We start from the raw sequence: 19,687 nt of genomic DNA, 5'->3' as shown, positions 1-19,687 counted from the left end.
AAGAAGAGGTGGAGAAGGGGGGAGGAGAAGAAGAAGAGGAGGGGGGGGAGGAGGAGGAGAAGAAGAGGAAGAGGGGGAGGAAGAGAAGGAGGAGAGTTCTGTTGCTAATTCTATTCTGCTCTTTTTTTTATTCTGCTCCTTTTTCTATTCTCTTCTGTTCTGTTCTATTCAGAATTCTCTTATTCTATTCCATTCCATTCCATTCCTATTCTATTCTTTCTAGTCCATTCCATTCTCTATTATTTTCTATTTTCTATTCTATTCTTACTCTGTTCTCTTCATAATTCTGTTCTACTCCTTTTTCTATCCTATCCTATCCTATCCTATCCTATCCCCATTCCATTCTCTATTCTGTTGTGTTCTGTTCCATTTCATTCCATTCCATTCTATTCCTGTTAGGCAGGGAAAACTCCTTTCCTTTAGACGGCAGGATAAATATAATTTATTGACCTCTTCTGGCCTTCTAGCCTTACACGGCTTATTTGGTAGCTAATTCTAACCTTGTCTCTCTGTGTGTGGGTTGTTGCTCCTTAGCAGCAAACGGGACTCTTCTTCCTACATTTGAGAAGAGGCAACTCTTTCCTCCAGTGCTCAGTCGCTGTGCCGAGACCGTCAAGAAAGGCGAGATGGATGAGAGCTTAGGTGTCTCCTCGGAGGCGGTTCAGCTCGCGACCAAGCCTTCGCTCACGGGCATGCTAATGTGGGCCGTGAGCAGCGGCTGGCTGCTGCCCTCCTTCAGCACGAATACCTGCAGGGGAAAAGAGAGAGGGACTCGGCTGATTCAAGAGGAGTCGAAGAGTGGGCGGGGGAGCGTATGGAACGGCTCCCTTTGGGAGCACAGAAAGACTGGAGGGGTCCCGCCGAGGAAATTGGGGTACCGAGATAAACAAACCAGATTTCTCCCAACAGCAAAATGGGGAACGGAGAAGAAAGGGGCTTGGTGGGTTATGTTCTACCCGAGGCTTCCCAAGAGCATGAAGCCAACTCCTTGTTGTCCCAACAAAAACCCCTTTTATTAATTGACTGAATTCTGCTCCTTCACCTCCAGCAAAGTCTTTAAAAGGAGGATTTACGGTCACAGACCTTCTCTGGCTTGGAGAGCTGCCAGGCCGATCTCTGCAGAACTCTCTGAGAGTCACAAACCAATTAAGCGAACTCCTGCAAACTCCACTCCCCTTTCGCTCCTCTTTTATTTCCTCTGGGAGGGGCCATTCACCGTTCACCTGTGCCTTTACTCCCAAGTCGACCCCTGTTCTTTAGCTGTTCTCTTCATTTCGCAACTCTGCGCACACACCTATTGGGAACAGGCTCCAGCTGTTCTTCTGCCCCACTGATGTCTGACTCTGAAGGCAGCTGATAACTGTCAGACGGCTCTGGCCCCCTCTCTGCCTCCGACACAGAGCCCTCCTCAGAGCCTTCCCCAGACTCCAGGACTGGCCCAGGTTCCTCCCCCCAACCTCCTCACTGTCCGAATCGGTTGCCAGCTCTGCTGGCCGCTGGCGGGCCACAACAAGTTAGCATGCTGATGCAATGGTTAGAATGCAGTATCGCAGGCTAACTCTGCCAACTGCCAGCAGTTCGATCCTGCTGTGTGTCCCAAGGTCATGCGATCGCATTTTGCAACCATCCCAAATAAATAGCTGTTCAATCTTTTCTTGAAAACCTCCAGTGTTGGAGCATTCACAACTTCTGGAGGCAAGTTGTTCCACTGATTAATCGTTCTAACTTTCAGGAAATTCCTCCTCAGTTTTAAGTTGCTTCTCTCCTTGATTCGTTTCCACCCATTGCTTCTTGTCCTGCCTTCAGGGGCTTTGGAGAACAGTTTGACTCCCTCTTCTTTGGGGCAACCCCTGAGATATTGGAAGACTGCTATCATGTCTCCCCTAGTCCTTCTTTTCATTAAACCTTCTTTCCTTTAAACTAAAGGATGGGGGTCTTGAATGATGGGGAAACCAACTTAAGGTCACCAACCTTGATAACATCCGAGATCGCTTGGTCGCTGAGACACTCGACAAAGGTGGCTAAAGGATAATTCAGTCCTGGGATCAACATGGGAGCCTTAAGAGAAAGTTGAAAAAGAGGAAATAAATACAGATAATCCTCGACTTACAAACTATTTGTTTAGTGACCAACGTTACAGCGGCAGTGAAAACAGTGACTTATGACCGTTTTTCACACTTATGACTGTTGCAGCATCCCCATGGTCACGCAATCAAAATTCAGACGCTTGGCCATGGGCTCATACATATGAAGGTTGCAGGCTTAATTGCGGTTGTAAGATGAAGACAACCTGTGCAGCCAACACCTGGATCTGGAGCATAAAGTAAAGTAGGCGTGGGGGATTTGAAGGCCAGCTTATCATCTGCCTTGAATCAAATTACAGATAGTCCTCAATTTATGACCACGGCTGAGCCCAAAATGTCCATTGCTAAGTGAAACATTTAAGCGCTCTATTCCACGACTCTGCTCTTGCGTAACAGGAGAACAACTCAAAAAGAGAGCTGCCCAAAGAATAAAGGTTATAGGAGCACAAAATGATATAGCTATCCTTAGTAAGGCAGGTAACTTGAAATGGTGAGCAGATACAAACATACTTTTCATGTATGGCTAGCTTCGTATTGTGGTTTTTGTTTTTTAATGTCATGTCTATTGCCTAGAAATGTTACAGCGAGTTGGGCACCATATCAACCAAATAACCAACCAACCAATCGATATGTACCCAAATCTATTGTGCTTTTTCCTTTTTGAACAAACTCTGTTATATAAAGCATATAAAAGGAATCAGAAGTACAGTAGCAATCCAAGCAGGAAAGGACTAGAATTATGGCTAAATCTAGACTAAAGCCATAACCATTTGCTTTACCTCTCCATACTCTTTCCAAACTCATCGACTTCATTCAAGTACATAATTCTCCTTCTCTTGTCTCCCACTCTCTGCCCCCTGACAGCGATTTGAAGTTACAACTGCCAAAGCATCTTAGGGAGAGATTTACACGAGCGAGATTTGAACCACTTGACCCAATGGTTAGATATGGGAGATTCCATTCTATACCCTACAATGAGAGTCTCTGCATTTGTGGAGTGGCAGAGGTAGAAGATCTGGCTCGCATCCTATTTGATAGTTGCTTGTATCAGGGGGTGAAAGACAGGTGCCTTGGTCTATATAACGAATGAATGAAACTCACTGGGATCCCCCATATCAAAACAACTGACTTTATGTGCAGCCAGAACCGGAAAATAATATTTAACCCAGCACAGTTCTTAAAACAAAATGGTTCACTTGAGATCTGCATATGTGGGACTGATTGGGGTAGATTGTAAGGGCGACACCGAAATATATTTTTATCCTATTTTATCTGTATCTTAAATTATTGTATTCTATTCCAATTTCATTTTAGACTGGATTTTATTCCAATTCCATCTTAAATCGTATTTTATTCCAATTCCGTTTTAAATGGAATTCTATCAAATTTCATTTTAAATGGGTTTTTATCAAATATTAGTAATAATCTGTTTCTGGAACCTTGCGCTTGGATGTGGCCCAAGGGCATATCAATAAATCGACTCAATGTCAAATGTAATGAATACTGTACATTTTTGATTGTAATAGCACAGAAACATGTACCCAGTCGACACACTGTTTAATGGAAGATGATATATTCAAGTTAAAAAATTAATTTTAAAAAAAAGTTCAGATGCTTGGCGGTAGCATTATCCCGGGATCATGTGATTGCCATTTGCGTCAAAAGGAGGGGGAGGAGCCAGAGAAGGGTGCAGTGTTACCTTGAAGAACGGGCGTTCGACGGAATAATGGTTTTCGTTGTAAACGAAGCAAATGAGAAGATGTGCTATGGCGCGACTCTCGGACATGTTCTGGAGATTGAGACACAGTTTGAAAGTGGGGCCCATGCCCTGTACCTGGAAGGGGAGGAAGAGGAGGAGGAAGCAGCATTACAGGAGGACAAAGGACCTGGGGCAAGGACAGAAACCTCCAAAAGGACAGCTTCTCTCCCTAAGCCCAAAAGTAAAAAATAAAAATCAGAACACCAAATACGAGCTGGGCGGATACGACCTCGTAGACGACCCTCCTCTGTCAAGGACCTAGGAGTCCTCATCTCAAACGATCTAAGCCCCAGAGCCCACTGTAACAGCATTGCCCAAAAGGCATTAAGAGTTGTTAACCTAATTTTGCGAAGCTTCTTCTCCGGTAACATTGTACTGCAAACTAGGGCATATAAAACCTTTGCCAGACCAATCCTCGAATACAGCTCGTCTGCCTGGAATCCACACTGTATATTAGACATTAATACGATCGAGCGAGCCCAAAAGTATTTGACGAGAAGAGTCCTCCTCTCCTCTGCTCACAACAGAATCCCTTATGCCACCAGGCCTACGGTCTGACCTAAGCACATTACACAAAATTGTCTGTTACAACGTCCTACCTGTCAATGACTTCTTCAGCTTCAACCTCAACAATACATGGGCAAACAATCGATACAAACTCAAGGTAAACCGCTCCAAACTCGATGGCAGAAAATACAACTTCAGCCACAGAGTGGTCAACGCCTGGAATGCTCTACCCGACTCCGTTGTTACATCCTCAAACCCCCCACAGCTTCAACCTCAAACTGTCTACCGTGGATATCACCCCATTCCTAAGAGGTCCTTAAAGGGGGCGTGCAAAAGTGCACCAACATGCCTAAGGTCCCTGTCCTACTGTCCCAATTTATCTATAGTTACTTCCTTTGTTCATGTTTATGTTCATACTTGTTATCTCCTACATGTATGACAAACAAACAAACAGATAAAAGATCATTTGCATTTCAACTCTGCAAGTGCCAGAGAGAGGGAACATGTTTTCAATTGTTCTAAATGGATTTTTCTTTAGGAAACCTTTTTTACAGATGCAACCTCTAGCAATCAAAGCCATCTAAAGGCGGTGTTTCTTAACCGTTGCAACTTTAAGATATAATTCCCCGGCCAGCTTGGATTAAGAGGGATGGACTTCAATTCTCAGAATTCCCCCACCATGCATGCTTTTTAAGATGAGTGGAGCTCAAACGCTCAGAATTCCCAAGCCAGCATGCTGGGACTGGAAGTCCGCACATCTCAAAGCATGCTGGCTGGGGAATTCTGGGAGTTAAGTGCCGTTAAAGTTAATGAATGAATAAGACTTAGCCTTAAGCAGTCTGCACATGAAATCTCTCCAGGAGAGAGGGGAAGGGCTGGCTGGGGAATTTTGGGAGTTGAAGTGGCTAAGCCGCATGGTAGAGTCTTGTGCTTGGGTGGGCGATTGGACTAGAACTGGATGACCTCCAAGGTCCCTTCCAACTCTGTTCATCTGAATCTAACCTGAAACTGAATCTCTAAACTCCAGAAACATTGTTCTGGAACACATTTTAAGAAGCACGGACTTCAACTCCCAGAATTCCCCCTCCACACAAATGGAAGCAAATGCATAAAACCTTGATAACATTGATAATATTAGGGAGCATTTGAAGCCTCGGGTGTTTGGGAGCTCCTCCCTGGTCTCCGAATGGCTTCCTCACCACGGCGTTCAGCTTGAGTGGCTCCTGCAGGGACTCCGAGATGGGGGCCATGCTGCACTCCAGCGCCCGGACATAGGCACGGGCCGCCGTGAGACGGATGCGGCTGAGGTCCGTCTGAAAGACTTGGTGCATGGCTGAGAAAGGGAAGAAGAGAGGAGGATGAGCAGAAGGCAAGCGAAGGAGCCATTCAAATTTTACCCCTTCTTACTATGTAGGCTCGACTTATGACCACAATGGACCCCCCTCCCCTAAATTTCTTTTGATAAGCGAGACATTTGTGAAGTGAGATTAACCCTCATCTTACGACCTTTCTTGCCACTGTGGTTAAGGGAATCATTGCAGTTGTTCAGTTAGTAACACAGTTGTTAACCCGGCTTCCTTATTGGCTTTGCTTGTCCGAAGGTCGCAAAAAGGGATCACATGACCCCAGGACACTGTGACCGTCACAAAGAGGAGTCCATGGCCAAGCGTCTGAATTTTGATCATTGGTTGTAAGTGTGAAAAATGGACATACTTCTCTCTCTTTTCTGACACACTGCTCAGTGTCTCCTGGGGATTTGAAGTCACCCAGCCGGCTTTCGTGCCTAAGGTGGGACTAGAACTCACCGTCTCCTGGTGATTGGCCCAAAGTCATCAGCTGACTTTCATGCATAAGGCGGAATTAGAACTCACTGTGTCCTGGTGATTGGCTCAAAGTCACCAAATTGGTTCCATGTATAAAATGGAAATAGAACTCAGCACCTCCTGGTGATTGGCCCAAGGTCACTTAGCTGGCTTTCATGCATAAGGTGGAACTAGAACTCACAATCCCTGGGGTGATTGGCCCAAAGTCACCCAGCCGGCTTTCGTGCCTAAAGCGGGACTAGAACTCACCATCTCCTGGTGATTGACCCAAAGTCACCAGCCGGCTTTCATGCCTAAGGCGGGACTAGAACTCCGGACCTCCCAGTTTCTAGTCTAGCACCTTCCCCTCTACGCCAAGCTTGCTTTCCTATCAACATCCAAACAGTATTTGAAGGTAGAGAATAGACCGGAGAGACAGAGCACTGTATTTCTGGCCTCTTCTGCTTACCTACTCCACATTCCCGTTCCCGCAGGGTCTGGTCCACGTAGAGTTTCGTCTTCTTGGGCACGTTGAGTTTGGTGCTCTGGGCAACAAGAACACCAGCTGTGGCGTCCCCCTTATGGAAAGTGCTGGTGCGTTTCAGGATCTTGATGATAAGACCCCCACCTGGAGACGATAGAAAAGTTAGAAGTGGGATGGGTAGATAGAAGGCAGCACAAAGACTGATGTTGAGACAGTAGAAAGAGTGCAGAGAAGAGCAACAAAGAGGATTAGGGGGACTAGAGGCTAAAACATATGATGAACAGTTGCAGGAACTGGGCCTGGCTAGTCTAGGGAAGAGAAGGACCAGGGGAGACAGGAGAGCATCTTTCAATATTTGAGGGGCTGCCCCAGAGAAGAGGAAGGGGGTCAAGATATTCTCCAAAGCCCCTGAAGGCCAGACAAGGAATAGCAGATGGAAACTGACCAAGGAGAGATTCAACCTGGAAATAAGGAGGAATTTCCTGACAGTGAGAACCATCAACCCATGGAACAGAAGTTGCCTTCGGAAGTTGTGGGAGCTTCAACCCTGGAAGCTTTCAAGAAGAGACTGAACTGCCATCTATCAGAAATGGTGTCAGGTCTCCTGCTTGGGCAGAAGGGGGGGTTGGACTAGATGAACTACAGCGTCCCTTCCAACATCTGTTAAAGAAAGGGTAGCTGTCCTGCAACCATGAATGAAGAAAAGGCTTCACCAGACCGTGGAAGAAACGAAGAGGCTGCGTTTGGCCAACAGCCCCCACATTCTGGCAAGAGGGAAATTCCATGAGGCTGGGCTCTAGCACGAGTGCGAAAGCTCGGAAGGGAAAACCTCCGCTCCTGCTGACTGATCCAGATCGGATCCCGAACCTAACTCGTTTACATTCACACACCTTGGGTTGTCATGATGAGGGTGTTATCCTCTCGTCCGTAGTGGCCGAAAACGATGCTGGTGACGACATCCTGCCAAGAATCGGAAAGAAAGAAGGAAAATCGGTCAGCAATGAAAACTTTTGAGAGGGGAGGAGCTGGATATTTTTGCTGGGTCCTTCCAAGCTGAAGCTGGATGTCGTATGTGTGAGGGGCTTTCTCAGTAGCCCTCAACTTACGACCATCGTGGGAGCCTGCCGTGAGAATACCTATTTGATTATCCCTGTATTAGCTGCAGCTAGAATTGTATTTGCAACAACATTGGAAGAGTGAAGAGATTCCTACTGATGAGAAGGTGATCGGGAAAATATTAGAATGTGCAGAAATGAATAGATTAACATTAATAATGAAAGAGAAAGAACAAACTGAATACTATAAGATACGGGAAGTATTTTATCAATAGAGGGAAAAAAGGGAACCTGGAAATGAGGGAAGAAGACTAAAAAAAGAGTAGAAAATAGAGGTATAAACAAGATGATAATTGTTAGTATTATGATGAGGAAGATAATTATGATTAATATTAGTATTGTATTTTTATTAGAAGATATGTTAAGAAAGAAAACGAAGAGGTTAATAATGTTCCATTACTTAATATGTTGCAATTTTAAGATTAAAGGTAAAGGTTCCCCTCCAAAAGGGAATCCCGTAATCCCGGCACGCTGTAACCGTCATAAATCTGAATCAGTGGCCAAGCGTCTGAGTCTTAATCACCTAACCGCAGGGATGCTGCGATGGTCGAAAGTGTGAAATGGTCTCAAGTCACTTTTTTCAGTGCCATTGTTGTTGGTCACTAAATGAACGGGACTAGCTGTACTGGGGCTATAAAGGTAAAGGTTCCCCTTGTACATCTGTGCTAGTCGTTCCTGACTCTAGGAGGCGGTGTTCATCTCCGTTTCAAAGCCAAAGAGCCAGCGCTGTCCGAAGACGTCTCCGTGGTCATGTGGCCGGCATGACTCAACACCAAAGGCGCATGGAACGCTGTTCCCTTCCCACCAAAGGTGGTTCCTAGTTTTCTACTTGCATTTTTTATGTGCTTTCGAACAGCTAGGCTGGCAGAAGCTGGGACAAGTCACGGGAGCTCACTCCGTTATGCGGCGCTGGGGATTCGAACCACCGACCTTTCTGATCGACAAGCTCAGTGCCTTAGCCACTGAGCCACCCTTCGATGAGTAAAAGTATATAAATTTGATCCCTGTTTTGGATGATCTGTAATGTTAATTCCTGAAGTGAGCAAAGAGGTCTAGGGGGTTGAAAAGGAAGTTGGTTGGCATAAACCTGACAGGATGTCCACAAGTATTCCCAAAGCTTGGAATGCTTACCGGCACTTGGATGACGTTGACGAGGTTCTTATCCCGGTAAACATGAATTTCCCTGTTGGCCAGCGCCACCAACACAGCCTGGAAACTTTGCAATTTCTCATCCATGAGGCCCAAAGTGATGGGGTTCGACGACAACGTCACCGTCCAAAGTTTCTTTCCCTGGTAGAAGAAGAGGGCGGAGGGGTGGGGGAGTATCAGAAAATCATAGGGTCTCCTGCTTGAGCAGGACGGGTTGGACTAGATCAGGGGTCCTCAACCATTCGGACCTCAGGGACCACTAAATTCATAATTTTAAATCCCGTAGATCACTGGTGAGGAAACCATTCGGAGACCAGGCAGGAGCTCCTGAATACCCTGGGCTTCAAATGCGTTCTAATATTATCAATATTATCAAGGTTTTATGCATTTGCTTCCATTTGTGTGGAGGGGGAATTCTGGGAGTTGAAGTCCGTGCTTCTTAAAATGTGTTCCAGAATAATATTTCTGGAGTTTAGAGATTCAGTTTCAGGTTAGATTCAGATGAACAGAGTTGGAAGAGACCTTGGAGGTCATCCAGTCCAAGGGTCACCAACCTTTCGGACCTCAGGGACCACTAAATTCATAATTTTAAATCCCGCGGACCACTAATAAGATCTGCCTAATGACCGGCTGGGTGGGCGTGGCTAGGTGGTCATGTGACTGGGTGGGCATGGCCAACTCAATGTTACTCACGTTGAGGGGCGCCTAGTGACTCCTCTACTCACCCCTCCCCTCCCAGCCACACCTCGCCTGCCCACCTGGGCTCCTTAGGGCCCCAACAGGAAGCCGTTGCTGGAGCTAAGCATCCACCGGGACAAAAAGTTGGCAAAAGAGCTCCGTTCAAATTGGATCTGACCGAGAAGGAGGCTCAGCAGAAGCATCTCACTGAGGACTACAAGCATAGGCTTTCCAAGCAGAGGGAAGACCTGTGGGAGTGCAAGGCCAGGTACCTGCACCTGGAGGCTCAGTGGGCTGAGATGGTCAGCCAGTTCCAGGCCATGATGCAGTCCCACTGGAAGGAGGCCCTCCGGCTCTTCGCCACCAGCGGTGCTTCCCTCCAGCCTTCACCGAAGCAGCTGAAGGCTGAAGCAGACCCCAAGTCAGAATTTCTGCCCCATTCCGACCTGCGCAAAAGATCCCGAAGGGGGAAACTCCCAGCAGCAAAACAAGCGTCCATTGCACGTATCCAATGAAGTTTGAGGACCCCTGATTGAGTGCAATATAAAAAATGCAAATAATTTTTCTGCGGACCGTCAAAATTGTCTCACGGATCACCAATGGTCCACGGACCACTAGTTGGTACCCGCCAGACTAGATGACCTCCAAGGTCCCTTCCAACTATATTCCTTCGCTTCCTGAGGAGGAGTTTGGGCAGAGCAACACTGCCCCCTGCAGGATTGTTCAAAGGCACTGCGGAAGAATATACAGGCAGTTCTTTGGACTTCCCCAATGGAGCCCGGATTTCTGTTGTTGTTATATGAAACATTGGTTAAATGAGTTGTGGTCGTAAGTCGAGGCACCCGCCGCATGACTGGACTCAATTTCACAGCAAGAGTCGAAACTAACCTTCTGGTTGTAGCCTCGCAGCGTCTCATCTGAACAAGCCACTATGATGTTCTTCTGGACTCGGACCAAACCCACAGCCTGGGAGCTCAGTTCGATGCAGTACTTGGGCCGCCTGGAGTCCCTGTGTGGGGAGCAGGAAAAAGTTCAGTCCGAAGAGACGGATGGACATGGTTCCAACGGGGCAGAAGCCGCAAAAAACATAAGTGCCTCTTATCAATAAACAAGGAAGCTACAAGTCAACGTTTTTCAAACTTGGACACTTTAAAGATGCACGGAATTCAGTTCCCAGAATTCTTTACCCAGCATGCTTTAAGAAGGATGGACTTCGACTCCCAGAATTCCCTAGTCGGCATGCTTTAAGATGGGTAGAATTTTGACTCCAAGAATTCTCCAGCGAGCATGCTTTAAGATGGGTGGACTTCAACTCCCAGAATTCCCCCGACCACATGCTTTAAGATGGGTGGATATCAATTCCCATAATTCCCCAGCCAACACACTTGAAAAGATGTCTGGACTTCGACTCCCAGAATTCCCCAGCCAGTGGAATCACGTACCTGCGAAGGATGTAAATGCTACCGTTCCGACATGCTACGGTGAGATAATATTCCACGTCAAACTGGCCTGCGATGTCCAAAAAGGCGGGCACACTTGGTATGGCCACCTACAAGAGAAAAAGAGAATCCTGAGTCATTAGTGGCCGCCTCTCTGCGAAACCTGGGAGGAGGGAGGACTGGACGTGATAGCCGGATTCTCACACTGCATCCAATCAGGTCACTCTAGCCCGGCGTAGTTACGTTCGCACAGCCTATTAAACTGGATTAGTGTGAATTCAGGGTTCATTTTTTACGTGCTTTCGAACTGCTAGGTTGGCAGAAGCTGGGACAAGTCACGGGAGCTCGCTCCGTTACACGGCACTAGGGGTTTGAACCGCCGATCTTTCTGATCGACAAGCTCGCCGTTTTAGCCACTGAGTGTCCCAAGAGATGGTCGGGACCCCAAAAGTAGTCTAGTTGTGTAAACAGGTGAGGTGGGTTGTGTGGAGGAGATGAGGGGGAAGGAAGTGGGTTTGGGAATGAAGGAAGCTTCATAAAACAGGGAGCTCTAACCTTGGCAATTTTAAGATTGGTGGACTTAAAACTCCCAGAATTCACCCGCCCGTCAGACATTTTAAAGCATGTTGGCTGAGGAATTCTGGGAGTTGAAGTCCAGACACCTTGAAGGATGCTGACCAGGGAATTCTGGGAGTTGAAATACAGACATCTTAAAGCATGCTGGCTGGGGAATTCTGGGGATAGAAGTCCACCCCACCTTAAAGCTGCCAAGCTTGGACACTCCTGCCCTATAAGATCGACAAGATCCACGGTCTTAAAGCCACAATCTTCCAAATATGTATACATTCCCTATGTGTTGGGTTATTATTTTTTGTCAATACCTTTGACAAGGAAGGAAGGAGAGCATACCATCTTGCAAAGGGGGTACACAGTATGCAAAATTAAGCTGTAGAGCCTCACTTTTGACAAGAGGGTGAAGGCTTCGGCGTCCAGGATGAGGATTTCCATGTTCTCCGTCCCGACCACCAAGCAGCTGATCGCGTCCTCCTCCACCCTGTTCTTCTTCAGAGTGGACATACAGGTGATCACCGTCTGAAATACACCCACGGTAGCCCCGAAAAATAAGGAAGGCACTTTATTGCATTAACCAGCCAACCAAATTAGAGGTAGGCCTCAACATGTGACCACCAATGGAGACCAACATTTCAGTTGTTAAGCAAGACAGAAAACTAAGATCATGGCATCCGACATTCTCAATTCCTGGCAAATACACGGAGAAGAAATAGAGATCTTATTTTCCTGCCATCCAAGATCACCGCAGATGGAGACTGCAGCCAAGAACTTAAAAGGAGCTTGCTCCTGGGGAGGAAAGCGATGGCAAATCTAGACAGCATCCTAAAAAGCAGAGACATCACCCTGCCAATCAAAAGTGCGTCTAGTCAAGGCTCTGGTTTCCCCAGATGCAATGGATGGCTGTGAAGGTTGGACCACAAGGAAGGCTGAGCGCCAAAGAATGGAGGCCTTTGAACTCTGGTGCTGGAGAAGACTCCTGCATTGAGTCCCTTGGACTGCAAGGTCATCCAACCGGTCAGTCCTAGAGGAGATCAACCCTGGCTGCTCTTTAGAAGGCCGGATCCTGAAGAGGAAACTCAAAGACTTTGGCCACCTGATGAGAAGGAAGAACAATTCCCTGGAGAAGAGCCTCATGCTGGGAAAGATGGAGGGCAAAAGAAGAAGAAGGGGATGGTAGAGAAGGGGGTGGCTGGATGGAGTCATTGAAGCAGTCGGCGTGAGCTTAAATGGACTGCAGAGAATGGTAGAGGACAGGAAGGCCTGGAGAAACGTGGTCCATGGGGTTGCGATGGGTCGGGCACGACTTTGCAACTAACAACAAGTGAGACATTTGCTTAGTGAGTTTTGCCCCATTTTAAGGCCTTGCTTGCTTGCTTGCAACTCTAATCGCTTTTCCACTCTGACGATGTTAGCAGTGGCTAACGAAAGCTAAGTGAGCAATATATTTTAAAGTTCCAGAGATCACAATGTCTGTTTCTTTTATAACTACACCCATATAATCCTCTCTCCCATTTTCCCACAGCCTTGAAAGTGGCTGGCCTGAAAGCCCAATGCAAAAGATGGCTCCCAGGGCCTAACATCACCTTTGTCAGTGCCGTTGTAACCTTGAACGGTCACTAAATGAACTGTGCTATTAGGTTCAGGAGTACGGACCTGACGTTTGATGGGCTGGAACTTATTCTGCTTCACAAAGGACTCCATCTCCGGGAGGTCAAGGGTCAGGAACCTAGAGAGAAGAGAAAAGGCGGTGAGAGAAATATAGGTCGTCCTCTACTTACAACAGCTCATTTAGTGACCACTGGCAGCTACGACAGCGCTGACAAAAAGTGACTTAGGATCGGGGTTTATTTCACACTTACGACCATGGAAGGATCCCCGTGATCAAAATCGGTTTTATATTTACGACGGTCGCAGTGTCCCTGGAAATCATGGGATCCCCTTTGGAGACCATCTGACGAGCGAAGTCAACGGGGAAGCCGGATTCACTTAACAACCGTTGTTGCCAACTCAACAACGGCAGCGATTCGCTTAACAACGGTGGCAAGGGAGGTGGTAAAACGGGGCGAAATTCATTCGAAAATGGTGTTGCTTAACAAGAGACTTTCGGGGCTCAATCCCGGTTGAAAGTCGGGGACTCCCGATATAGATTCCCAGGTCAAGAAGTACCACCTCCCCCCAAAAAGAGAGAGAACATTTCCCACAACCGGTGTGAGGTCCCCCGCAAGCCAACCCCTCCGACGTGAGAGGCTCACCTCAAAGACTGCACCGAGAGGGGCATTTCGGCATTTTCTCTGGGAAGGAAGAAGAGAAGACACACATTGGAACGGACAACGGGTACAGCAAAGAGCTAAGGGGACTTTGCAACTCAAATTCAAGCTGAACCAGGATGCCTCTATAAGTTGTGGATACGCCAACATTGGAGGTTTTTAAGAAGGGACTGGACGGCCGTTGGTCTGAAGTGGTGTAGGGTTTCCTGCCTGAGCAGGGGGTTGGACTAGAAGACCTCCAAGGTCCCTTCCAACTCTGTTATTCCTTCCTTCCTTCCTTCCTTCCTTCCTTCCTTCCTTCCTTCCTTCCTTCCTTCCTTCCCTTCCTTCCATTGGTTATAATGCCGAATTACAAGCAAACTGTGCCCACAGACATGAGTTCGATCCTAACCGGCTCAAGGTTGACTCAGCCTTCCACCTTTCCGAGGTGGGTAAAATGAGGACCTAGATTGTTGGGGCAAGAGGCCGACTTTGTAAAGTGCATAGAGAGGTCTGTAAAGCACTGTAAAGTGGTAAATAAGTGTAAGTGCTATTGCTATTGCCCTTCCTTCCTCCCTCCCTCCCTTTCTGTTTCTGTCTCCTAACTTTCTTTCTTCTGTCCCCCCACCCTTTCCCTTTCTTTTTGACTTCTTCCTCTTTCTTTCCCCCTTTTTCCTTCCTTCCTTCTTTCCTTGCTTCCTTCCTACTCTGTTATTCCTCCCTCCCTCCCTCTGAATCGGAAGAACAGCAATTCACCATGCGTGGGGTCGAGATTCTCTTACCTGATGGCTTCCAGCATCTCTTTCATTGACAGAAGATCGACCTTGTCCTGTGCAGAGAGAAAGAAAAAGGCATGCAGCCCAAAATGCGACCTCCAGGATTACAGTTACAAGATAGGCAGTTTATTTCGGTCTCTCTTTTTTTGGATAAAGTACCGTATTTTTTGGAGTATTTTTTGCACCTTTTTCCCTTTCTCTATCTCTGTGTCTCTCTCTCAATCTTTCTCTGTCTCTCTGTGTCTCTCTCTCTTTGTGTCTCTCTGTCTCTCTCTGTCTCTCGGTCTTTCTCTGTCTCTCAGTCTTTCTCTGTCTCTCTCTGTCTCTCTCTCAGTCTTTCTCTGTCTCTCTCTCGGTCTTTCTGTGTCTCTCGTCTCTGTCTCTCTCTGTCTCTCTCTCAATCTTTCTCTGTCTCTCTCTCTGTGTCTCTCTCTCCCTCTCTCTCTCTCTTTCTGTGTGTGTGTGTGTGTGTATCTCTCTGTCTTTCTGTCTCCCAGTCTTTCTCTGTCTCTCTGTCTCTGTCTCTCTGTCTCTGTCTCTCTGTCTTTCTGTCTCTCTGTATCTCTCTCGATCTTTCTGTGTCTCTCTTGTCTCTGTCTCTCTCTGTCTCTCTCGCTCTCTGTCTGTTTGTCACTCTCTCTCTCTTTCTCTCTCTGTCTTTCTCTGTCTCTCTCTCTCTGTGTCCCTCTCTCTGTCTCTCTCTCTCTCCTCACCTCCTTTGCCTGATCCCAGACCACTTTCTCCATCGGGTTGGGCTCCATTGGCGGCAGAGTAAATTTGAAGTAGGGACGCAGATTCTTGTAGACATAGATATATGGCCCAGAAGCCACAGCCAGGGCTGGCATGCGGGGCTCATGGAGCTCCATCAGAAAGGAGACCACGCTTGTGGGTAAATCCGGCAGGGTGTTTTCACTCAAGAGGGTGGTACCCTGGTAGACCTTCAGCTTCATCTCGTGGCCCGTGAAGCCAAAATTGCCCACCACTAACTGAAGGAGAGAGAGAGAACAAATATAACATGATTTGACTTCTTTAAATCATCACCAATTGGATACAGATAGTCCTCCACTTATGACGAGCTGCTTAGCACCTGTTCAAAGTTACAACAGACCAAAACACAACAACGATACAGGTCATCTTTGATTTCCAACCGTTTGTTTAGTGCCCATTAAGCATTAAAAAGGGCTGAGGACATATACACTGGATGGAAATGGGAAAAGTTGGCTAGGGATTTTCTATCTCCGGTAGGCATATTATCTTTACCTTGTGGTCTCCATCCCCATGCAGGTCAGCCAGAGCTAGAAGAAAATGAACAGTCAATGAGAGGACAACGATGTAAGCTTATCAAAGCTTACTAAGAACAAACAGAGGGAATCTTGGAATATGTTCTAGAGTTGAGGGTTGAACTGTGGAGTCCTTAATGCTCTCTGAGCTTAAGTGTGTTTCCTTGCAGACTTTTTATTACCCAAGCAGGTAACATCATCAGCACAAGTGAGTGCTGGGGTTCTAATCCCTATCTCCTTCTTTCCTTTCTTTTCCTTTCCTTTTCCAATCCAATTATTTTCTGTTCTATTCTGTTTCTCATTCTATTCTATGTTCCATTCTATTTTATTATCCCACCTTTTATATATATTTAAAATTCAGGGGAGCAAGCATGTTGAATACTCTTTCCTTTTCCTATTTTTTTCCACAATGGCGACAGCACTTAAGACTTATATACCGCTTTACAGTCCTCTCTAAGCGGTTTACAGAGTCAGCCTCTTGCCCCCAGCAATCTGGGTCCTCATTTTACCCACCTCGGAAGGGCGGAAGACTGAGTCAACCTTGAGCTTGGTGAGATTCGAACTGCCAAACTTCTTGCAGCCGGCAGTCAGCAGAAGTAGCCTGCAGTACTGCACTCTAACCACTGCGCCACCGTGGCACAACAAACCTGTGAGGTTGATTGGGCTGAGAGATAGAGACTGGCCCAAAGACACCCAGCTGTCTTTCATGCCTAGGGCGGGATGTGTTTTAAAACTCATTATCGCCTAAGCCAGGCCATTCACCAAGATACTAAAATGGCTCGCACTGCCAGTTTAGACACATAGAATCATAGGGCTGGGAAGGGACCGTGGAGGTCATTTATTCCAACCCCTTATTCAAGCAGGAGATTCTATACCATTCTGGATGGTCCAGTCTCTTCTTGAAAACCTCCAATGTTGGGACATCCACAAGTGCACTCCACCCCTCCGTAAAAAAAAGAGGAAAGAGGAGGGGAAAACGGAGTTCAGACTTACTGACACACGAGGAAAAGGTGTGCAAATTGGCGACTGGATCGTAGTAGGCATCCAACCATTTGGAACTGGTGCGAACACTGTTGGCAACCACAGAAAAAAAGATGAAAAAGACATATAAACATGGCAAACCAATGTTTCACAACCTTGGTAGTTTGAAGATGGGCGGACTTCGTTTTCCAGAATTCCCCAGCCAATATGCTTTAAGATAGGAAGACCTCAATTGCTGGATGAGGAATTCTGGGCGTTGAAGCCCACCCCTCTTAAAGCCTGCTGGCTGGAGGATTCTGGGCGTTGAAGCCCACCCCTCTTAAAGCATGCTGGCTGGGGGATTCTGGGAGTTGAAGCCCACCCCTCTTAAAGCATGCTGGCTGGGGGATTCTGGGAGTTTATTTTATTTATTTATTTAATTAAATTTTTAAACCGCGCCCTTTCCTAAACAGGACTCGGGGCGGTGAAGCCCACCCCTCTTAAAGCATGCTGGCTAGGGGATTCTGGGAGTTGAAGCCCACCCCTCTTAAAGCATGCCGGCTGGGGGATTCTGGGCGTTGAAGCCCACCCCTCTTAAAGCATGCTGGCTGGGGGATTTTGGGAGCTGAAATTCGCCCATCTTTAAGTCGCCAAGGCTGAGAAACACTGTGTTAGTGTCAATGTAGGCTAGATTCCCAAGGCCTCTCCTGTCCGTACAAATGGATACTTCCCCTCAAAGCGGACCCAGAAGGGGGAATGAGGGAGAATTGGCTCCTTTTCTCGTCCCCCCACAATATTTTCCCGCCCTGAAGGGCTGCGCTCGCTATATCCCTGGCTGCACGCCGGGTTTTTCTTTTTACCCGTCGCCGGCGCCTCCAGAAGACGCCGCCGTCGCCATAGCCCTGGAAGCCCTCACGGCTAGGCCGCGAAGCCCGTTGCCGTGGAAACCTCACGACGTGAAATGGGTGCACCGCGAAAAGGAGCCCTCGCCTGCGAAGCCCGTTGCTATGGAAACCCCCTCGGCGCGCAACGGGTGCATCGCGAAAATGAGTCCCCCTCAAAACGGGCTCATAAACTTCCAAAAGTTAAGAGTGACCCGCGCAGGGAAGCTTCCGAGACCGACTTGAAATTTTCCTTTCGTCTTCTCTGCCAGCCGTTGAAATAAGGCAGAGATCTCCAAACTTGAAAACTTCGTGGACTTCAACTCCCAGAGTTCCTCAGCCAGCATGATTGGCTAGGGAATTCTGGGGTTTGAAGTCCACAAGTCTTAAAGTTGCCAAGTTTGAAGACCTCTGAAATAAGGGATGTTAAGAGTTTGGTTGATCGGCTGACCTTGAAGATGATTTATTTTGATCGTTTTGGGTTTGGGGTATCCCAACATTTAGGGGGGGGGATAGTGATACATACACAGTCCTGGGATTCACAGCTAGCAAGGGTTTAGCCCACCTTTCAAAGAAATAAAAGCGTGCTATGAATTAGTTGCATTTCCAGTCTCTTTTTCTCCATTTGCACAATTTTCCGGGACTTGCAAAATCTGCCATACAACAAATTTTAAGTCGTGCTGTTTTTGATGCATTTGCTACCTCTCCTTTGGTCATCTGTATGGCGAATTTTCCATGATGGAATAAGAAAGAATAAAAAGGGGGCTTCTGTCCATGCACAGAGTGCCTTCTCCCGCCTTCTGGAAGAGCTCAAGATTTCTCCAGCTGAGCTCCTTTGAGACATGGGAACAACTGGACTCCCCCTTTTTTTCTCATCCCAAGTAACAAACATTGGTAGTCGACTTGCAACCCGAATGGAGCTCCAAAATTTCTGTTGCTAAGCGAGGCAGCTGTTAACCGAATTTCCCCCCATTTGACACTTTTGCCTTGCCACTGTGGTTAATTGAATCCGGCTTCTCCATGGACTCTGCTTGTCAGAAGGTGATCACTCGTAAATATGAGTCAGTTGCCAAGTGTATTTTGGTGACGTGACTGTGGCAATGTTGCAATGGTAGAAACAGGTCATAAATCACTTATTTCAGTGGTTGTAGCTTGAGTCACCAAATGAAGTTGAGGATTACCTGTACCAACCCTGGTTGGGAATTACGTGTTTTATAGTCAGAGGGGACTTGGATGAGTCTGTTGTTTCAATGAAAGCGCATCTTCAATGCCTCATTGGTCGTCGACTCTGCAACCGTGAGCCATTTTTATTTTTCAAATCCAACAGCTCATATTCACACGTGTATGTAAATACACCCCACGGCATAAAATCATAGATTGCTCTCTCAAACGGGACGGGAACCAAGGCTTGTTAATAAGCCAACTGTGACAATTAACTGAGTTCACACTTAGTCATAAACTACCAAGCCATCAAGGCATGGTAGTTAAGCCATAATTGCCTGGGCTCACACATCATCCTAAACCAGAATTAAATAATACAGTGGCATTACTGATTAGAGCAGTATTTATCTTAGCAACTTTAAGATGTTTGGACTTCCAAGTCCCAGTATTCCCCAGCCAGCCTAAGCAGCCTCGCTGCGGAATTCTGGGAGTTGACGCCCAGATTTTAAAGTTGGAGAAACAATGGCTTAGCCCAGTGATGGCTAACTTTTTCCGGACCGAATGCCCAAAGCGCGTGCGCGCCTGAACCCCCCAACATGCAATGCGTGGCAGAGCTGAGCTGGGGCGATGGCTGGCATGCCATTGGTTCACCATCACAGGCTTAAGACTTAGGGAGATGAGTGAACTCACCAATATTGTGGATTAAGTCACAGCCCTCTTTCTCCCCCTCAATTTCATATTTTCTTCCCAACTCAAGTTTCAAACGAGTTTTCCTCCACCAACAGCCACCGGC

At 47.1% G+C, this 19,687-nt stretch overlaps 1 protein-coding gene across 1 annotated transcript; it reads right to left on the bottom strand.

Moving 5' to 3' along the window:
* Positions 1–313: 313 nt before the first annotated feature.
* On the bottom strand, positions 314–17,816 carry BBS1 (Bardet-Biedl syndrome 1). Its single transcript, XM_081967810.1, has 17 exons — positions 17,713–17,816; positions 16,886–16,962; positions 15,873–15,907; positions 15,326–15,598; positions 14,619–14,665; positions 13,843–13,881; positions 13,244–13,316; positions 11,978–12,109; positions 11,021–11,127; positions 10,467–10,587; positions 8,883–9,041; positions 7,527–7,596; positions 6,622–6,780; positions 5,550–5,683; positions 3,784–3,918; positions 1,972–2,058; positions 314–748 (listed from the first exon to the last, which is right to left on the bottom strand). Exons 1-17 carry the CDS (start codon positions 17,748–17,750, stop codon positions 662–664), a joined length of 1,773 nt encoding a protein of 590 aa, XP_081823936.1. The 5' UTR covers positions 17,751–17,816; the 3' UTR covers positions 314–661.
* Between the last annotated feature and the right edge of the window lie 1,871 nt (positions 17,817–19,687).

The sequence above is a fragment of the Natrix helvetica genome, assembly GCF_964273705.1.
Source record: "Natrix helvetica genome assembly, chromosome: 16".
In the NCBI taxonomy this organism is placed as follows: Eukaryota; Metazoa; Chordata; class Lepidosauria; order Squamata; family Natricidae; genus Natrix; species Natrix helvetica.
This window is presented reverse-complemented; position numbering and strand designations above follow the sequence as displayed.